Consider the following 19728-nt stretch of genomic DNA (forward strand, 5'->3'; position numbering starts at 1 on the left):
AAAGTAACAAATCTTAGGTTATCCGCACTCCCTCACTATCAGGCCACTTGTAAATGCCTTGCTCCTCATTTCTTCTGTTTCCTTAAAGGTATAAACATGATTGCTATACACCATTACAACAAAGTGCAACTCGTGTATGTATGTTTCTTTGTATATGTGTGGTATTTCCATAGTGTAAACCCAGCCAAAAGGATGAGAGGTGTTGTACATGCTCACAGACAATCATAATGTCAAAAAAAGAAAAGAAATTTGAGTTGTGGATAGATAATGGATTGTGATATAGTGTTCTTTAAAGAGGTGAGTCTGTAACTCTTTACTAAGTTGGAGAAGCATTGAGACAAATGTTTTGGATATGGGGATGTTGTTCCATATCCTGGGTGCTAAGATGCAAAAGGCCTGCTGCCTTGTTTTACCTTTCACACACTTCTTAGTCTGCAGTCTGATGGTGTCCTGGCTGCGGGTGTGTCAAGGTCCACCAGAGATGGTGAACTTGTTTGCAAGATAAGCAGGGGTGCTGGTCGTGGGCATGTCAGGTTGACCCAGTGGTGAGAAGATCTGAGAATTCATCAGTTAAGTCCCTGTTCTGCCCAGGAAGGCCTGTAGATGAGATGGGAGGTGTCAGTCTGAGTTGCAGAGCCTAGGAAACAGAAGGCCAGCAACTCCATGGAGTTGAGATCATGACATTTTGTCCAGCTATGAATACATCTCCAGCCTTTCCTGCATCAGAAATGTAATGGAAATCATAGTACCTGTATAACTGTTCATGCACCTGGTGGCAAGCAATCTACTATGGCAGACTCTGTCCGGGTCTTGGCAAAAATTTCACTTTTGCACCTCGGAAAAGAGCTACTGGTCATCATCAAAAGAAATACGAGCATGTGTTCTAATACTACTGGAATTCTCCTCAACTTTCAAAACTAATGAACACCAGCTTCCGCCTCATAGCCTGCCACTGTTTTTCTGTATAAGACCGACTGTAAGTCCATTCCCTTCTTAAGTTGTTCGAACAAACAGTCCAAATCTAGGCTCCTCCCCTCCAGGGCCTCAGACATCATGAGCAGAATCCTATAAAGGTGGCCATGTTTCTGAATCTTTTCAGCGTCTATGTGGCATTACTGTTGGACATTTTGAACTCTAAGACATCTAAGCCATCTTTGTGACCAAAGGAGCAGATAGAAAAGTGCCAGGAAACTCACGGTGACAGTGCGCTCTAAAAGAACCTCCTAACATAACATAACATAACAAACTCCTGTCCTCTTTGAACATCTCTTAAATTTAGCCAAATGATCTATCAAAAGTGAGGTATTCCAATCCTACCCTGAATGATTCTGTGTCATTATCCCTAGAGGCAATATTGGGGAAATTTGGTTGTAAATGGCACATTTTAGAGCAATTCTCAAATAATTTTGTCAAAACGACATGCTTCCAAGCCATCACAAACCAAGCCTAAAACTAATTCCTACTTACAATGGGTGAATTTCCCCAGGGATGATAGGAGATCATCCATGCAAGAGCATTTCAAACAAATGGGGCCAAATGGTGCAATTTAAGGCACAGTTTACAAGTACATTGATTACACCTATAGCGAGTTCTGATAGGTATTGATTGAATATTAAAATACTTCTCTGGTATGCCTGACATGTCTCATCATACAAAAGAACTGGATAGAGCAGTAGCAGCCCGTGGTGGGAGTGCTGCCAGGTGCTGACGTGGGGCGGGGGGGAAGTAAACTCCAAAATACAGCTGCACAGAGGTAAGTACACAAACAAATAAATAAAACTAATTTAGTTGCGCGTGCTGCATCGCATTTGGGGATGCAGCACGTGCAACAAAATTGGTTTTATTTATTTGTTTGTGGACTTACCTCTGTGCGGCCGTATTCCGGAGTTTACTACCCCTCACTGTGCCCCTCCCCCCCCACGTCAGCGCCCGGCAGCACTCCCACCACGGGCCTCTACTGGGATAGAGGGCAGTTCATCCACCAAGAAAACATAATAAAATGGTAACAAAATGAAGCATGTTGCAGTGTTGTGTCCTAGAGTGCTATAAAAAGTAAAAGGTTTACAGGCAGTTGATTTAAGCTACGCAGGAGCACCCAACCTTCAAATTATAAAAGAAACTTCCTTCACGTCTGTTTTCCACTGCCTTTCATAATCTCATCCAGCTCCTTCATGGTGGATTTTCAGTCGTACCATGACTTAGATTTACTTAGATGAAACAGGGTAGATTACTGTTTTGCCCGTACAAACAAGCAATATCCTATAGGTGAGGCAGATCTCATAGGCTCGAACTAAAGTTAACATGTGGATTCAGCTAGAAGACATATCTATAATAATAAACAATTGATAATGTCATAAAATCTTTATAGATGATGAACACTATGTGTTCCACACTCACATTAAAATAACCCTTAAATACCCGGGTAAAAAATATATGGTAATGCTATATGTGTGTAAGGACACCCTGTTGCACCCCTGAAATTGATTTGTGCACATATTTTGTGTGTGCGCAAAATGAAACTTTGAAAAATGCACAAAAGTGCATTTTTCAAAGTTTTTGCATATTACCATGAAGTTGAACTTCATGGTAATTTGCTACTCCTATTAGCGAAATCGCTAATTTTTTAATTTTGATGCATTGCATTTAAGGAATCTCAATTTGGGATTCCTTAAATGCAATCGCAATTTAAGGAATCTCAATTTAGAGATTCCTTAAATTGCGATTTTTGCATCCCAAATGCAAAAATACCTGTCGCAAAGGGGCAGATTCTCAGAATCTGCCCGTTTGCGACCGTTTTTTGCTTTGATGCATGTGGGCCATAGTGTCTACCTAAGGCCTGCAGCCTCATTTCTTCGCATTGGATCGTCAAATTCTTTCTTTGCAAATTGAGTACCTATCTTTTAATGTAAGGGGTTATAAGGTTTACTCCAAAATTGCAGTTTCAGATTTAAGTGAGATGCTTACATTTTCAAGATGTACTCATTTCTGAGTGCTCCTTTCATGCCCTGTGGACCAGTCGATTTATCAATGATATCAAGCATTTCAGTGCATATTTTCCAGACGATAGTCAGTCGACATCTATTGACATGTACTTTCCAGGTCGTGTTATTTACTTACTTATTTAATTACAAAATTACTTCTCTGCTGCTTATATTACTTGAAGACCCTTCTCTTTGATTGCATCATTCAGATCTGTAAGCTGCTTATCTCATTGTACTTTTTCATGGTTCATTGCAGTGCTCGAAGACTTTTTGGGGTTTGTGCAGTCAGGATGGAAGTCATTTGCATACAGCGATGAAGAGACCAGAAAACCCTCTATGCTAGAAATATATTGTGCAGCTCACAGCACTTTCTCATACATATCATTCATATAAATTGAGAAGAGCAAATATGACTGTGACAAAAATTCAATTGACACAGCTCATGCAGCTGACCAGGAAGCAGATGGTGATTGCTTTTAGGCCAATGTTCAATAAATCTGTTTTAAACCTGTGACATTGAGGCCAAGCTGGTGAAACAGTTTCCTTGCTGGCTGTGCATGACCACATGAGTACATAGATTACATTCACAGCCCAGCAGATTTGTTGCATTGATAATATTGTGAAAGATAGTGCACAATGTTCCCCTGACTCACTTTTGATACATACTTTGTTTCTGTCTAGCTTGCCAGTGTTACGGGTTTGGCGTGTTGAATAACCAATGTGATGGAAAGACAGGGCAGTGCACGTGTCAACCTGGGTTTCAAGGTTCATCCTGCGACCACTGTGCAACAGGATATTTCAATTATCCTTACTGCGAGAGTAAGTATAACTTGTGGGGGTATTAGTAGAATTACCTCTGAGGGAGTGTTGGTAACTGCATTAAAAATCTTTTCCCTGCTAGAGGCACGTGGCATAAAATACTTGGAATCGTAGCATTACAGCCTATAACCACGTACAGATCCTTATTTAATGCACCGGGGAAGTGATATGAAATGAGTGATCTGGGATAAGGCCGTAGATATAGGTACGTTTCAGGTTTTTTAGTTTTTCCTACCTATCACCACTTTACTAAAACGGTAATAGCCATGGAAAATTATTTATAAGTTTCTATATATCAAAAAAAATGTACCAAGTACTGCTGTACTACCTAGGACGTACTGCTGTACTTAAAAAAAAAGAAAATGTTAAAAACATTAAAAATACTGTATGCTACACTATGGCCCTCAATGGATGTCGGTGAGACCGCAATCGACGGCCTGTTGGTGGTGGTCCCATCGACATCTATGCCATCAGTCTGACCAACGGATTATGATTTTGGTGGTCGAAATGAGTTAGGCGGGGGGAAAGACTGCCGCCTCTGACAGGCTCAAGGAGCCCATCGGAGTGGCAGTCGGATTCCTAATCTCTACACAGGGGCGATGACTGCTCAGGCACCACCGTAGGGATTAGGATATCCCTTGTCAACTGCCTGTTCATGGCCAGCCCACTGTTACGAACAGGCAACCAGAAAGGGACTTTGGGGGCCCAGCAGGGCCCCTGTCCCCCGTGGGCCTCCACTATGGGGCCAGGAGACACATGTGGAGCCCGCCCAAACCCCCCAAATGGTGCCCGGCACACGCTGCATGGATGTTTACAAACAAGTCCTTCTCAATTATGGCTTGTGCTGCAGCCCTTTTCCAGGCCGCAGCACAAGCCGCAATAGAAAAGGGCAGGATTCTGACCGCCTCATGGGCAGTCACATCATAAGCGGGTAGGTGGAACTGCTAGCTACTAGTCAGGCATTTACCATCCTGCAACCATCGTAATAAGGCACTATATTTTACAAATATAGTGTACCACAGAGTATTTTTAATTTTCTACATGTTTAATTCTTAACAAAAAAGTTTACGGAGTACCACTGTAATACCTACAAATTAACGTGCTACTTAAAAAAAGAGGTGGGAGGAACTCGCATAGCTTCACTTCGCAGAATTCCGCGGAGTAACATGAAAAATCGGTGAGATTCTGCAGAGTTCCGATTTTTTTAGCAGCTGGAGCTTTTTATGCGCTGCAAAATCAACTCGAACGGCACCATGCCGTGCACCAGAAGGTGCTGCTTCTTTGCTGCGGCTCATGTAGATTTTGTACTTGAGAGGCAGCTTTCCTTACCTCGACAGTTGTGATCGACCACGACTGCCCACATTGAGAAAATCTCAACGGGTGCCCTCCTAGCACCTGAAAATCACACCAGGGAATGCAAATTCTCACTCGTGCCAGCCAACTTACTGTTGGTTAATCACATGCAAGAAAAATCTCCGCAACTCGGGGGTTGGCAGAATATGGCATGTTACATGCTTAATGCGTTGTGGTCAAAACTCCGCCGGTGGAGCGAAATGTATAAATTTGCCTATGTAGTGTACTATAGTGTATTTTACATTTTTTATATATATTTTCGGTAGCTACCATAGTACTTTGTAGGTACTCGCGTGGTTCTCTGTAAAGTTTCTTTGTAAAATATGTTTAAAAATATAAATAAATTACATAACCTATTACCACTTTCATAAAGTAGTAATAGGTAGAGAACAACACTAAAACCTACTACTTACCTATATTTAAGGCTGTAACCCAGAATGCAGCCAAAGTGTGCTGTAAAACTACATGGCTGCCTTTCACGTTTTCAAAAGACATCCATTAGGCGATCATATACTGCCTTGTCATCGGCATGTACTGTGGTATATTGTGTCACAATATATAACTGAGTATTTTGACTCTTATAACTTAAACGCTACTGAAACTATTTACACCTACTACCAAAAATTTGCATTTACACCCTATAATCTATATTCCTGCCACATTACATCTACATCCATTCATCTACTTTCATGCTACATCTCTTTAAAATACAACACTCCACGCTATGCCACTTCACTCTATGCCACTCCACTGTAAGCTATTCCCCTGTATGCCACTCTACTCTACATCACTCCACTATACACAACTCCACTATACACTGATCCACAGTGTGCCACTCCACTCAACCCCACTATCTGGCACTCCACTGTATGACACTCCTCTCTTCGCTATTCTATTGTACACAACAACACTGTACCTCACACCGCTCTACACCACACTACTCTATGCCACTCCACTGTACCCTTCTCCACGGTACGCAAATCCAAGGTATGCTATTTCACTGTACGCAACTACACTTGGTGCCACTCCAATTTACTATTCCACTCTACACCACTACACTACCCAACTTCACTCTGTGCCGCTCCACTGTACAACACTCTGCTGTATGCTATTGTACTCTATGCCACTTCACTCTATGCAACTCCAGTCTACGCCACTCCACTAAATGCCACTGCACTCTACGCTACTCCACTCTGCACTGTTTTACTGTACAGCTCTCTACTGTACGCTAGTCCACTCTATGCTAGTCCCCTATTGGCCACTCCACTGCATGCTATTCCACTGTATGCCACTCCACTCTGCGCCACTCCACTTTACACTATTTTATATTGCACTCCACTCTATGCTTTTCTACTGTACGCAACTACACTGTACCTCACTCCACTCTACACCACTCCACTGTAGGCCACTACACTCTATGCCACACTACGGTACACTATTCCACTCTAAACCACTCTCCTCTACACGGTTGATACGGGGGACTCATTGCGTACAACACTCGCCCTGAGAACGAGTGGACTTGGCAGCTTATTAAGGTCTGCCAAGTTGTTTCAAGACAGACCTCGTCTCTACAATATTCGCTCAAGAACCCCATATTTATGTTGCTTCAATACATTCTAATTGCCTTGGAGCCATATTCAACGCTAATCGGTCCTTACTGAGCTCAGTTCCAGCACATATTTTCGTGTGACTTTCTTGACTTTGTTCACTCTAAGTCTATTTGGATTCTGACTGAGCCTTATATTGCCTGTTTGGCCTGGACCCGTATACTACTATCTCATTTGACTTCGCCCTGACGAAGCTCCCAAGGTGTGGAGCGAAACGCGTTGGCTGTCCTGTGCACCCCTAAAACAAAAAGATCAATAAAAAGAAGAACATATTTTCAGAATACTTTGCCTTTGTGAATTACTTCATAAATGCTGCTGCCTCTACGCCTCTTTTAAAGCTTTATCTGGAAATCCAGTGAGACCGAACCACAGCAGGTCTTGGAGGTTTAACAGCACATGACATTGAACACTTTATAGGACTGTTGAAGTAGAGGTGCTAATCGCTTGGTCCACTGTGGTGTTCCTTGTTTGCTGGCTCACTCTCCTCTACACCAATCCACTCTACGCCACTCCAATCTATGCTTTTCCACTGTACACCACTTCAATCTACCCCACTCCAGTCTATGCCACTCCACTGTATGCCACTACATTGCACCTTGTTCCATTCTACACCACTCCACTCTACGGCCCTCTTCAGTACACTATTCCACTCAATGTCACTCCACTCCACTGTACACCATTCCACTGTGCCCCACTCCACAATACCACACTCCAGTCTACTCCACTCTACACCACTCCACAATACACTATTCCACTCCATGCCACTCCAGTCCCAGCCACTCTACTCTCTGCTATTCTACTGTGTAAACCTCCATTCTACTTCACTCCACTCTAGGACACTCCACTCTGCACCATTCCACTGTACCACTCTCCACTGTACACCAATACAAGGTATGCTATTTCACTAGACGCAACTGTACTCTATGTCACTCCACTTGAAACTATTCCACGCTACGCCACTGCACTCTACCCAACTCCACGCCACACCATTACGCCACTCCACTGTACACCACAACATACGCCACTTTGATCTATGCAAATCCAGTCTACGCCATTCCACTCAACACTACTCCACTCTACGCTATTTTACTGTACGCCACCTTACTCTGCGCTATTCCACTGTATGTCACTCCACTGTGTGCCACTCCACTCTACACCACTCCACTATATGCTATTCCACTCCATCAGGGCCGGACTGGCTACCGGGCGTTTTGGCAGCATCTGGGTGCTGATGTCACTGCGGTGGGGGCTAATTTTGTTGATGAAGACCTGTGTGTGCTTCAAAAGAAACAAAGCAAAATGAATTTCGTTCAGCACACGCAGGTCCCCATCAATGAAATCAGCCCTCAGCTCGGCAGTATGCCAAGAGCCCGGTACTCCACTCTATGTCACCCTACTCCACATTATTCCACTATGCATAGTTCTACTCTGCACCACTTCACTCTATGCTATTCCACTCTACGCCACTCTACTCCTCACCACTTCGCTGTACGTCACTCCACTGTCAACTGCTTCACTGTATGGAACTCCACTCTACATCACTTGACTCTACGCTACTCCACTCTACACCACCCACTCCTCTCTACGCTATTCCAGTATACGACACACAATTCCATCTCACTCCACTCCAAGGCAATCTACTGTATTCTGCTTAACCAGACTGTACTCGACGAAAGTCTATGTACCTCAATTCTACTCTACACTATGCTCTACTCCTTAGCATTCCACTATACAACAATGCACTTCTGTCAATGTGAGTCTACAGTGTTCAACTTTTCTCTATACCACTAAACGACACTCTACTCTGCTGTAAGACACTCTTCGCATTTCCCTGTGTGTGGCTCCAACCCATTGCTCCACCCCTCTTTATTATACTATACTCAGAGACACTACTCCACTGTACTCCACCACTGCACTCAAAGTCACTCCGCTCTACGCTCCTCTATGCTACTCTATGCCACTCAACTCTATAACAGTTTATGCCACTCCACTCTACCATTCTGTACTGCATTCTACTCTACTCCATGCCACTTTGCTGTAGAACACTGTAATCCACTCTGTGGCTCTCCACTGTACTCCACTCTTACACTTTCCAACACTCTACAACATGCCAGTCCACTCCACTTTACACCACTGTATGCAACCCCAGTCAATTCTACTCCACGCCACTCTACTCCACAACACGTTGCTCCAGTCTATGCTATGCCACTCCTCTGGACTCCACTCCACTCTATTCCACTGCATGACACTTTACCTTACCCTATGCCACTGTACGACACTTCACTCTACTGCACTCATCTCAACTGTATGCAACACCATTCTATTAGACTGTACTACAGTCTGTACCACTATACCACTCTGTACTCCTCTCTATGCCCTGAAAAACATAACCCTCTACTCAACTCTATGACTCTACACTCCATTGTATAACACTCTGCTCCACTCTACGACAGTTCCCAAGACTCTATGACACACCACTCTACTGTAGTGTACAAGACCCTACTCCAATTTATTACAGTTTACTCGATGCTACACCTGTCCATTCCACTCCACTCCACACCACTCTATTGTTCAACATGCCACACCACTCTATGACACTTTACTCCATTGTATGCTGCAATGTGCCACTCCATTCTACTGCACTCTATGCACAACAAGGTTCTACAATCTCCTCCACTCTACTGTACGCCACTCCACTGTATGCCACTTCACTCTACAGTATTCCACTCTATGGCACTATACTCTACTGTACGACATGCTACTCCATTCTACAGCTCTCCAGTCTATGCCACTAAACTGTACATCACTCCACTCTACGCCACGCTACTCCACTCTGAGTCATAGTTACTTTAGGGCACAAGTTATAGTTAATGTAGTGTGGCTAGGGAGTTGACAACGCTGTGAACGGAGGTGCTCAGGTTATATTAATTAGGAGGTGGTACATAAATTATACATTTTTAGGCATAACTACAACCTTAAAATTTCTAATGTTTGTATAGTTTAGGTTTTGTTTGTATAGAAAATAAAAAGAAAGTGTTCCTAACTAAGAACTATATGGGGGTGTGCCCTAAGGTTCAAAGCGTGAGTTACATATTTAAGTCAAATGATTCAACATTTAAAAGAACTATTTGAATGTTTTTACACATTCACTGCCAACAACACTGATTTTAGATATGGAATTTTGCGTTACTTTATTTAGTGATGTTTACAATAGCATATTTTTATATTTTAACATTATTGGCTTAGAACTATGCTAGTGAAAGCGGCATGTTTTATTGACCTGTCTGCTAATCTCCTGGTTTATGCAGGGTGTGACTGTAGCCCTTATGGGGTTCTCCCTGATGTGTGCAATCAAGAGGGAAAATGCCTTTGTCGCTCCGAGGCTGAAGGTCCTCAGTGTGATCGCTGTAGACCAGGGCGCCATTCTTTTCCTAATTGTGAAGGTAAGGAACTATGACAAGTGACTACTGCTTACAATATTGCTCGTGCCATCGGTCCCTGATAATAGGGGAGTGCAGAATTAGCATTCCACTTTCAAAGTTGTGTATAAATTACACATTTTGACGTTTGTGAAGCTGTACAGCTTCTAATTTGCACACAGCTTTCCCTTCAGGTGAGATTTTCTGCAAAATAAGTTTGTGCAGTACAGTTTTTCCAATTAAAGTACTTTTTTCTGGCAAAACCTAAGGCTCATTTAGAGTTTGCCATGTGAGATACTCTGATACACATGGCTGATAACCCATCTCCCAACCTCACGAGGAGGAAACTCCCAGGGTGCCAGGGGCATGTCTTTTTTTAGTTTCTCAGCTACAAGAAACTTTGCTGACCTGGCAAATTAAACATGCACCCACTCAATACAGAGATGTCTGCGTACCTGGTGCCGACCTCTAAGAATGACAATTAGTCTTCTACCACGGGAGCGAAGTACATCCCTCCAGTGCCCTGGTGGACCAATAAACCAACCACCATGCCTTAAATGACATCCTTAATCTTGCAATCAGTTTTAATCTGCTTTATTTTTAAAGTTTTCTACCTTGATGAAGTTTGCAATCACTGTGAAGTAAAACGTTTCTGAAATTTACAGAAACAAAGTCCAACAATTTCACTCACCAACATCAAAAAGGCACAGCTAGGGGGGAGGAGCCAAGATGGCGATCGGATCAGACGCGTAGGCTCCCGGCTCCGCAAGCCCTCGAGTCCCGCACCGACTTCCTGACCCCCATCCTGTGATTGTGCTGCAGCGGGACGCCGGTGTAAGCGCGCTGTCATTGCTCGCGTTCCTCCGAGGTCTCTGCCTGCCTGGTAGCCGGAGTTATTGACGAAGTTGTTTGGCGGCCTCCATAGCCCTGGAGCCGGGACCCGTGTTGTCATACGCCGCTGGATGCTGCTGGAACAACATCGGCCAGTCGAGCCGGGGTGGAGCTGGTACTTTGAGACACACTGCCTGCCGCAAGGGGAAACCGAAAAGATCCTTTTCGCTGTAGCATGGTTTCTCGCCACACGCGAATTGATCACATCTGCGAGGTGGGAGCTCAATGAGACTACTTCTCCTTTGTGGAACGCTGGAGGTGAGCTGTGCCGACCCCATTTTGGAGCTTGCCCAGCATTTGCGGACCACCTTCGAATTTGCCCCCGCCTTGAGCCGAAGAAGGGATGGCTGTCGCCGAGGGACGCTCATTAGTAGTGTGTCATGTCAATATCAGTAGCTCGGACTGCAGCCTTCCAGTGCCGCTTTCGCCCCCATTTTATCGTGATCCCCCCGACGAGGTGGAAATGGCTCCTGGCTCCCTGAATGGCAAGGCGAGTATTACCTCGCCTCAAGACTGTGTTACCCTGCCTAGTGCTGAGCTGTGTGCTGGATTGCGCGTATCATCTCGTGATGAGGAGCTGTTGGAACTGCAGCCTGCGCTAACCTGTGGTGCCATTCTTGCTGCTCTCGCTGACTTACGATCGATCTGAATGGCGAGAAGGCTCCCGAGAGCTGGGTAAGAAGCTTGACGATGTCGCGCTCACACTGGGGCGAGCACGACTGGCCTGCTCCCAGCGATGTGTTGATTTGCCTTTGCCGGTTACCACACGAGTGCAGAGAGGAGCGGACTATCCCTGGCTGTGTTAGTGGCTGCGGACTGTCGTCCGCCAGCTTCAGCTGCGCTACAGTGTTTCTCTCTCAGCCGAAGATTGAGACTTCACCCATGTTGTCGCTACTATTGTCTCGAACGCCGCTTTTGCAGCTACTGGCCCCCTTGGTTGCCTCCGCCTCGCAAGCCTTGCTCTGTCTGCAGTGGAAAGCGTATCATCGGGCGAACCTGGGTGCGCTCATTGTGAGAAGGTGGCCTGATATGCAGTGCTCACTATTCTAGTGAACACTATGTATCAGTCCAGCAACCCTTATTGATGATTGGTTGTAAGTCAACCTTATAGACCAGCTATCCTAGTAGCATGGATACGAGCAGTCTAAGGCTAAAGACTCGAGAGGGCGTGTTAAGCCAGCTGTTTACCACACATATACCCCTTGAACACCAAGTGAAAGGACACCACACAAGTGTTATGAAAATAAACAGTTATTTATTAAAGATCACAACAGCCCTGTACTCTTTATGAGGACAGGGTACTAAGCACAAACCAAAACTCTTACAAAAATACTTAAGTTAGCACAGTATATACAAATGCCCGAGGGGCACGGAAAACCATATACTCTGAAAGTGGAATGTGAAATTCCTAGCAGGTAAGTACAGTACTAATAGCTTTTGGAATCGCTAGGACTTGACTAGGGAATCGTTAGATTACTTCTAGGAGGCCTAGGGGACTCGGGTGCAGTGTGTGCACTCTCACGCGAGATGCGGACAAAAGTCTATGGTAGCTAGGAAGTAGAAAGTTAGTGTTCTCGGGCGAACCCGACCTGGTAGGGAGAAAACGAAAGTAGATTCTGACCCTTGGATAGTGAGGCTATGCTGGGGCACCGAAATGCCGAAGTTACCTAGCCCAGGGGCTGCAGCTGCATAGGTCTGAAAAGACGTCGGGAATCCTCGTAGACGGACCAGGGGCCGGAAGAAAAGATGCTGGCCGGTGACCAGTGAAGAAAGTTCAGTTGGATCCAAGCCTGGATCTCGAAGATAGATGACACCTGAAAGCAGAGGGGACCAAGTTCGAGACTACTAGCCAGTAGTCAGTGGGCACCAGGAGGGCACCGGATGGTAGCCACCTCGACAAGGTGAGTGGGTGACGCTTGAGCTCGAAGATCTCACGGACCAGGAGGCGTTGTCCGCGACCAGGATGGAGGATCGAGCTGTCCCACGAAGATAGAAGCTGTCGGCGTCGCTGGACCCAGGATTGGGCAACAAAGCCTTGGCAAATTCAAGCCCACGCGGTGGACCTAAAATGGCGTCTGGAGTGGACCAGGAGGGTCCGGGGTGCCTCTCTTGAAGAAGGAAGCAAGGGCCAGTCTGGAGCAACCAGACCAGCAGTCGTGAAGTCGTTGGGCGTCGTTCAGAAGGCCACAAGCCAGCCGGCTAGTAACCAAACAACGCGGTGCACAGCAAACAGCAGAAGGGCCCCACGCAGATCGTGGAGATGCAGGGAGGCTGACCTTGGGTGCTGGAGCTGCGCAGGGTCGGGGCTTCTCGGACCCCAAAGCACTCACCAGTGGAGGACACGGTGGGCTTGCAGTAAAGATGTCGTGCAGTCTTGGCGATCGTCGGTCCCTCGAGGTCTCGTCGCACTCACGGTTCTCAGCTTGGCTGTAGAGGTGAGTAGAGGTCAGAGGTGCCAGGGAAGCCGGGTCTCGTCGAGCTGGGTCGTCGGATTCGTGATGAAGGACTTGCAGCAGACCGCAGTGTTCTTTAGGATGGTGCCCGCTTGATGCAGGGTGACTACTCCTTAGCCACAAGGGAGAATCTTGAAGAAGAAATCGTGAAGTCCTTTCGAAGAAAGTGGTATCTTGATTCCAAAGATGATCTAATTTGAACAGGGGGCCCGCTCCTATCTTTATACTAAAAAAGGGGGCTGACCCGGTGACTAGGTCCTGCCTATGGGTGGGACCAGGAGGGGGGTGGTTACACCCCTCTCCCCTGCCGGACTTCCCCAGGCCAGGGGCTGGTGTGCCCCTGGAACTGGTTCTGACTGGCCTATGCGTAGTGAGCACCGGGGTGCCACTCAGCAGTCACCTTCCTGAAAAGCCCTGCCTACCCAGGATACACAAAACCATGTCTGGGACGGTGCTAGCACCGCCCCGGACAGGAAACCCTTTGTCCAGGCCTCCCTCGCTGGAAGGACTCCCAGAAGCAGGAGGTCAGACTCGTGTCTGTGGTGGCAGCATCCATTTTGTGGAGCTGAGGCTTCAGTTAACTTTAACCGGGGTTCACAGTTACATACATGTCGTGTCCCTCTAGAAGGGTGGAATGCTAACCCCGTCGCCAGAATTGGCGAGGGGTTAGTATTCCAATTCGTATGACACCTTACTCGACATGTTTTGATAAAGCAATACCAAAGATAGCATTTAACCGCGAGGATTATAATGCACTTAAGAGTATATGGTATGCAATATCATGGAACAGCTATTAGGACTTGATTCCGCAAGCTGCAGACAGGCTCAGCTCATGCCAGAGCACCATCTCACACGATTCCAAGCACTCTGCCTTCAGGATTGTCAAGGCCTGCCATAGGAGTGACTGATAGGAATCTGTGTGTCCATTTTAGGGTTAGGTATACTACACCTACAGCAAAGGGTGATTACACGACTTTGCCCCAGCTGTCATGCAGCCAGTTGTGTCAAATTTAGGAGGCCAGCCAGGGGTGGCATAATACATGCTGCAGCCCCTGGCAGCCCTGGGTACACCTATGCCCTGAGTTACAGGGTCTGATAAGGTGGCCCAGTACCAATTGGTAGATGCACCTAGGGTACATGAGGTAATTTAGAAAGAGAACAGCCAGGCTGTGGGTCTGATTGGCAGGCCCACAGCCAGAGAAAGTCGTAAACCAGTGAAACAAAAGCAAAAAATCTGGGTGATCATAGGATTGCAGACCCTACTCTCCTACATGTGACCCCCCCCCCCAAACTTTGGGACAATAAGCTAACCTTGACCAGGTGAGTCTTCTTGTTCTAAGTGGAAATATCTGGAGAGCCCTTCGGCATTGCCATGATCAGTACCAGGTCTATGTTCCACTGTAAAGTCCATCCCCTGTAGGGAAATGGACCACCTAAGCAGTTTGGGGTTTTCACCCTTCATCTGATTTAGCCACAAGAGGGGCTTATGGTCGGTCTGAATCTTGAAGTGAGTGCCAAACAAGTATGGCCTCAGCTTCTTCAGGGCCCAAACCACAGCAAAGGCCTCCCTCTCAATAGCTGACCAATTCTTCTCTCTGGGGGTCAGCCTTCTGCTTATAAAAGCAATGGGCTGATCCTGACCATCAAAATTCAGTTGAGAAAGAACAGCTCCCACACCCAACTCAGAAGCATCTGTTTGGACAATGAATGGTTTGGAGTAGTCTGGACTCTTAAGGATAGGTGCTGTGCACATGGCCTGCTTTAGGTCATCGAATGCTTTTTGACAGCCTGCTGTCCACTGAACCTTTTTTGGCATTTTCTTACTTGTCAGTTCATTTAATGGTGTCACCATGGAACCATAGTTCCTGACAAACTTTCTGTAGTATCCAGTCAGGCCCAAGAAAGCTCGAACCTGAGTCTGGGTGGTTGGAGGAGCCCAGTCCCTGATTGACTGTATTTTGCTCTCCAGTGGCTGAACCTGGCCTCCACCTACAAGGTGGCCCAGGTATACAACCTGTGTCTGCCCTATCTGGCACTTGGTGGCCTTGATAGTGAGGCCTGCTGCTTGCAGAGCCTCTAACACTTTCCTCAGGTGGACCAGGTGATCCTCCCAGGTGGAGCTAAAGACAGCAATATCATCTAGATATGCTGCACAGAAGTCATCCAGCCCAGTAAGGACTTGATTCACCAACCTTTGGAAGGTGGCAGGTGCATTTTTCAGACCAAAGGGCATTACCACAAATTGATAATGCCCACCAGGGGTTGAAAATGCTGTCTTGGGCTTGGCATCCTCAGCTAACCTGATTTGCCAATACCCAGCTGTTAAGTCAAATGTACTTAAGTAGTTGGCAGAAGCCAATCTATCTATAAGTTCATCTGCCCTTGGTATTGGATGGGCATCAGTCTTAGTGACTGCATTGAGACCCCTGTAGTCTACGCAAAACCTCATCTCTCTCTTACCATCTTGGGTGTGAGGCTTTGGCACTAGAACTACTGGACTAGCCCAAGGGCTATCTGAGGGTTCAATGACTCCCAATTCCAACATTTTCTGCACTTCAGTTTTTATGCAGTCTCTAACATGACCAGGCTGCCTGTAGATTTTACTCTTGACTGGCAGGCTGTCACCAGTGTCAACCTCATGGGTGCACCAATTGGTCTGACTGGGTGTCAGAGAGAACATATGTCTGAAAGACTGAAGAACCTGTTTACAGTCTTTCTGCTGATGCTCAGAGAGGCTGCCGCAAAAGACAACACCATCTACTGACCCATCATCAGGATTCTGAGTGAGCAGGTCTGGGAGAGGGTCACTCTCTTCCTCCTGTCCCTCATCTATGGCCATGAGCAAGCTCATGTCCTTCCTGTCGACATATGCTTTGAGCCTGTTGACATGGAGTACCCTGTGGGGACTCCTGGGAGTTCCAAGGTCCACCAGGTAGGTGACCTCTCCCTTTTGCTCAAGAATTGTGTGGGGCCCAGACCATTTGTCTTTGAGTGCTGCTGGGGCCACTGGCTCCAACACCCACACCTTCTGTCCAGGCTGGTAAACAGTCAGGACAGCCTTTTGGTCATGCCAAGCTTTTTGAAGTTCTTGACTGGCCTTAAGGTTTTCAGATGCCTTCTCCATATACTCAGCCATCCTGGAGCGGAGACCAAGTACATAGTCCATTATGTTGGTTGCAGGCTTTTTGAGAGGTCTCTCCCATCCTTCCTTCACCAAACACAAGGGGCCTCTCACAGGATGCCCATACAAAAGTTCAAAAGGGCTGTAGCCAACCCCCTTTTGTGGGACCTCTCTGTAAGCAAACAGAAGGCAGGGCATCAGGACATCCCATCTACGCCTGAGTGTTTCAGGTAGTCCATGAATCATCCCTTTTAGGGTCCTGTTGAACCTTTCAACAAGCCCATTGCATTGTGGGTGATAGGGTGTAGTGAATTTGTAATTGACACCACACTCCTTCCACATAGCAGTTAAGTAGCTTGACATGAAGTTTGCACCTCTGTCAGAGACAACCTCCTTAGGGAAGCCCACTCTGGAGAACACTCCAACTAGGGCCCTTGCCACCACAGGTGCTGTGGTGGTCCTAAGTGGAATAGCTTCAGGATACCTGGTGGCATGATCCACTACCACCAGTATAAACTTGTGCCCTGATGCTGTCTGGGGTTCCATTGGACCAACAATGTCAATCCCCACTCTTTCAAAGGGCACCCCCACCACAGGCATTGGTATAAGGGGGGCCTTTGTTGTGCCACCTGACTTACCACTGGCTTGGCAAGTGACACAGGAGCGACAAAACTCCTTGGTATCCTCATTCATGTGAGGCCAGTGAAAGTGTGAGACAAGCCTGTCCCAAGTCTTTGTCTGGCCTAAGTGACCTGCTAAGGGAATCTCATGGGCCAAGGTAAGTAGGAAACCTCTCTGAGACAAGGGTACAACCAGCCTCCTGGTCATGCCAGGCTTGGGGTCTCTTGACTCAGTGTACAGGAGTCCATCTTCCCAGTATACCTTGTGGGTACCTGTGGCGTTCCCAGCAGCCTCAGCAGCAGCCTGCTGTCTGAGGGGTTCAAGAGAAGGGCAGTCTAACTGGTCCTTCCCCAGGTCTTCCCTTGAGGGTCCCCCTGAACCCAAGAATTCAACTTGATCAAGTTCAAACTCTCTAGGCTCAGTTTTCCTCAATTCCTGTAGGTCAGCCTCCTCTGAGACTTGATCCACAACCTGGGGCAAGGGGGAAGGCACAGCCTTAACCCTACTGCTCTTTTTCTTGGAAGGTGTCTGGTCTATTGTTCCAGGATCCAGCACCTGTTCAGTGGGGCATTTTCTGGCCTGTGACCTGGTCACAGCAAACACATGTGCTGGCAAGCCTAACATTTCCAGATGAGTCCTCTGCTCCACTTCTGACCATTGTGATGACTCCAAATCATTGCCCAACAAACAATCCACTGGGAGGTCTGAACTAACTACAACCTTCTTTTGGCCAGTTACCCCTCCCCAGGAGAAAGCTACAATTGCCATACTGTGATTGGTAGTGACATTGCTTGCATTGGTCACCAGGAATTCTGTACCTGGCATGATCTGTCCAGGGTCCACAAAGCTAGGTGTCACCATTGTGACACTGGCACAAGTGTCCCTATAGGCCTGAGCCATTTTTCCATTAATGAAAGGTGTCTGTCTGTATTTGCCCAAAGTATTGGGACTGATGTCAGGGGACATATCCATATCCCCTGTACTGACAAGGACAGCCTGAGTAAGAGTTCCAACTAAGTTGTCACTCCCCTCAGAACCCAGGGTTAACCCTACTAAACCCTTGGGAGGTGCACTACCACTGCTGGCTGTACTAGGGGGCACAGGTGCCTTAGGGGCTGCAGTGGCAGGAGTCTGCCCTCCTCCTTTCTTGGTGCACTCACTAAACCAGTGAGTTTTACTTTTACAGTATTGGCACCACCTTTTAGATTGGCCTTCTTTCTTCTTTTGGGGAGCCTGACCCCACCCTCTTTGGGTTGTTGGGGACCTGTCGAAGACTTCTGGTCATTTTGTTCCCCCTTAGAATCTTTACCCTTCTGGTCTGCTTTCTTCTGACCACCTTGATTCTGGCCCTGGTTCTGTTTAACTCTTGTTCTAACCCATCTGTCTGCCTTCTTTCCCAATTCTTGGGGAGAGGTCAGATCTGAGTCAACAAGATGCTGATGCAACAACTGGTTCTGACAATTGTTTAAAATTTGTTCTCTCATCATCAAATTGTACAATCCTTTATAATCAGTAACCTTACTGCCCAGCAACCAGCCCTCAAAAGCCTTAGTGGCACAATCTACAAAGTCAGCCCAATCTTGAGACTGAGTTTTCTGGGTATCCCTGAACAGCACCCTGTACTGCTCAGTGGTTAGGCCAAACCCATCAACCAGTGCATTTTTCAAGACTTGGTAATCATTAGCATCCTCTACCCTTGTGGTGAGGAGCTTGTCTCTTCCTTTACCTTCAAAGGAGAGCCACAAGATAGCTGCCCACTGACTTGGGGGAACACCTTGCACAGTGCAGGCCCTCTCCAAAGCAGTAATCCATTTGTGGATGTCATCCCCTTGTTTAAAGGGGGGCACTATCTTACCAAGGTGTTTTGTATCAAAACTCCTTTCCCTATTGCTAGGTACAATGCTGCCACCAGTGGGGACTGCCCCACTTAACTGTTGCTCTCTAGCAAAGGCAAGCCTTTCTTTGGCCAGGGCAAGTTCTTCCCTTTCAATCCTCAGATTGGCTGCCCTTTCTTTAGCTTCATACACTCTCCTCTGAGGGGAAGTCATCCCTCTTTGAGAAGAGTTGTGAGAGCCATTGGTTTGAAGGGATCTGCCAGAGCCTCTTGACAGAGATCTGGCTCGTCCATTCCCAATGTTAAGCTGACCTGATAGTGGCCCCAGGAGTCCCCCAGTACCACTGTCATGTTTGCTTAAGTTGGACCTGCTTAGTCTTACGACTTCTACCTGTCCCTTATCTGCCTCATCCCCAGAGGGATCCTCATCCTCATCATCCTCTACATCTTCATTCTCAGTTGAGAGGTGGATGAGGTCAGGGTCTCCTCTGGTTCCCTCAAGGGGAGGCATGCCTCCTTCTGGATTAGAAGGGCTAAGAAGTTTCTCAGCCTTTCTGGCATCATAGGTCTCTAGGAGACCAATCAGAAAGGAGGTGGTGGGGTTAGCCCCTTGCTTAATCTTCCTAGAG

General features: G+C 46.8%; 1 protein-coding gene across 1 annotated transcript in view; it reads left to right on the top strand.

Annotated features, from left to right (window-relative positions):
- The window catches only part of LOC147660957 (laminin subunit alpha-5-like), a gene marked incomplete at its 3' end in the record, with an annotated part of 218421 nt that overhangs the window by 104800 nt on the left and 93893 nt on the right, over positions 1–19728 (top strand). The window contains exons 8-9 of the mRNA XM_086951410.1: positions 3663–3800; positions 10069–10203. Of these exons, the coding sequence (XP_086807536.1) occupies positions 3663–3800; positions 10069–10203 (273 nt within the window). The remainder of the gene's footprint in view (positions 1–3662; positions 3801–10068; positions 10204–19728) is intronic.

The sequence above is a fragment of the Lissotriton vulgaris genome, unplaced genomic scaffold (genome assembly GCF_964263255.1).
Source record: "Lissotriton vulgaris unplaced genomic scaffold, aLisVul1.2 SCAFFOLD_3097, whole genome shotgun sequence".
In the NCBI taxonomy this organism is placed as follows: domain Eukaryota; kingdom Metazoa; phylum Chordata; class Amphibia; order Caudata; family Salamandridae; genus Lissotriton; species Lissotriton vulgaris.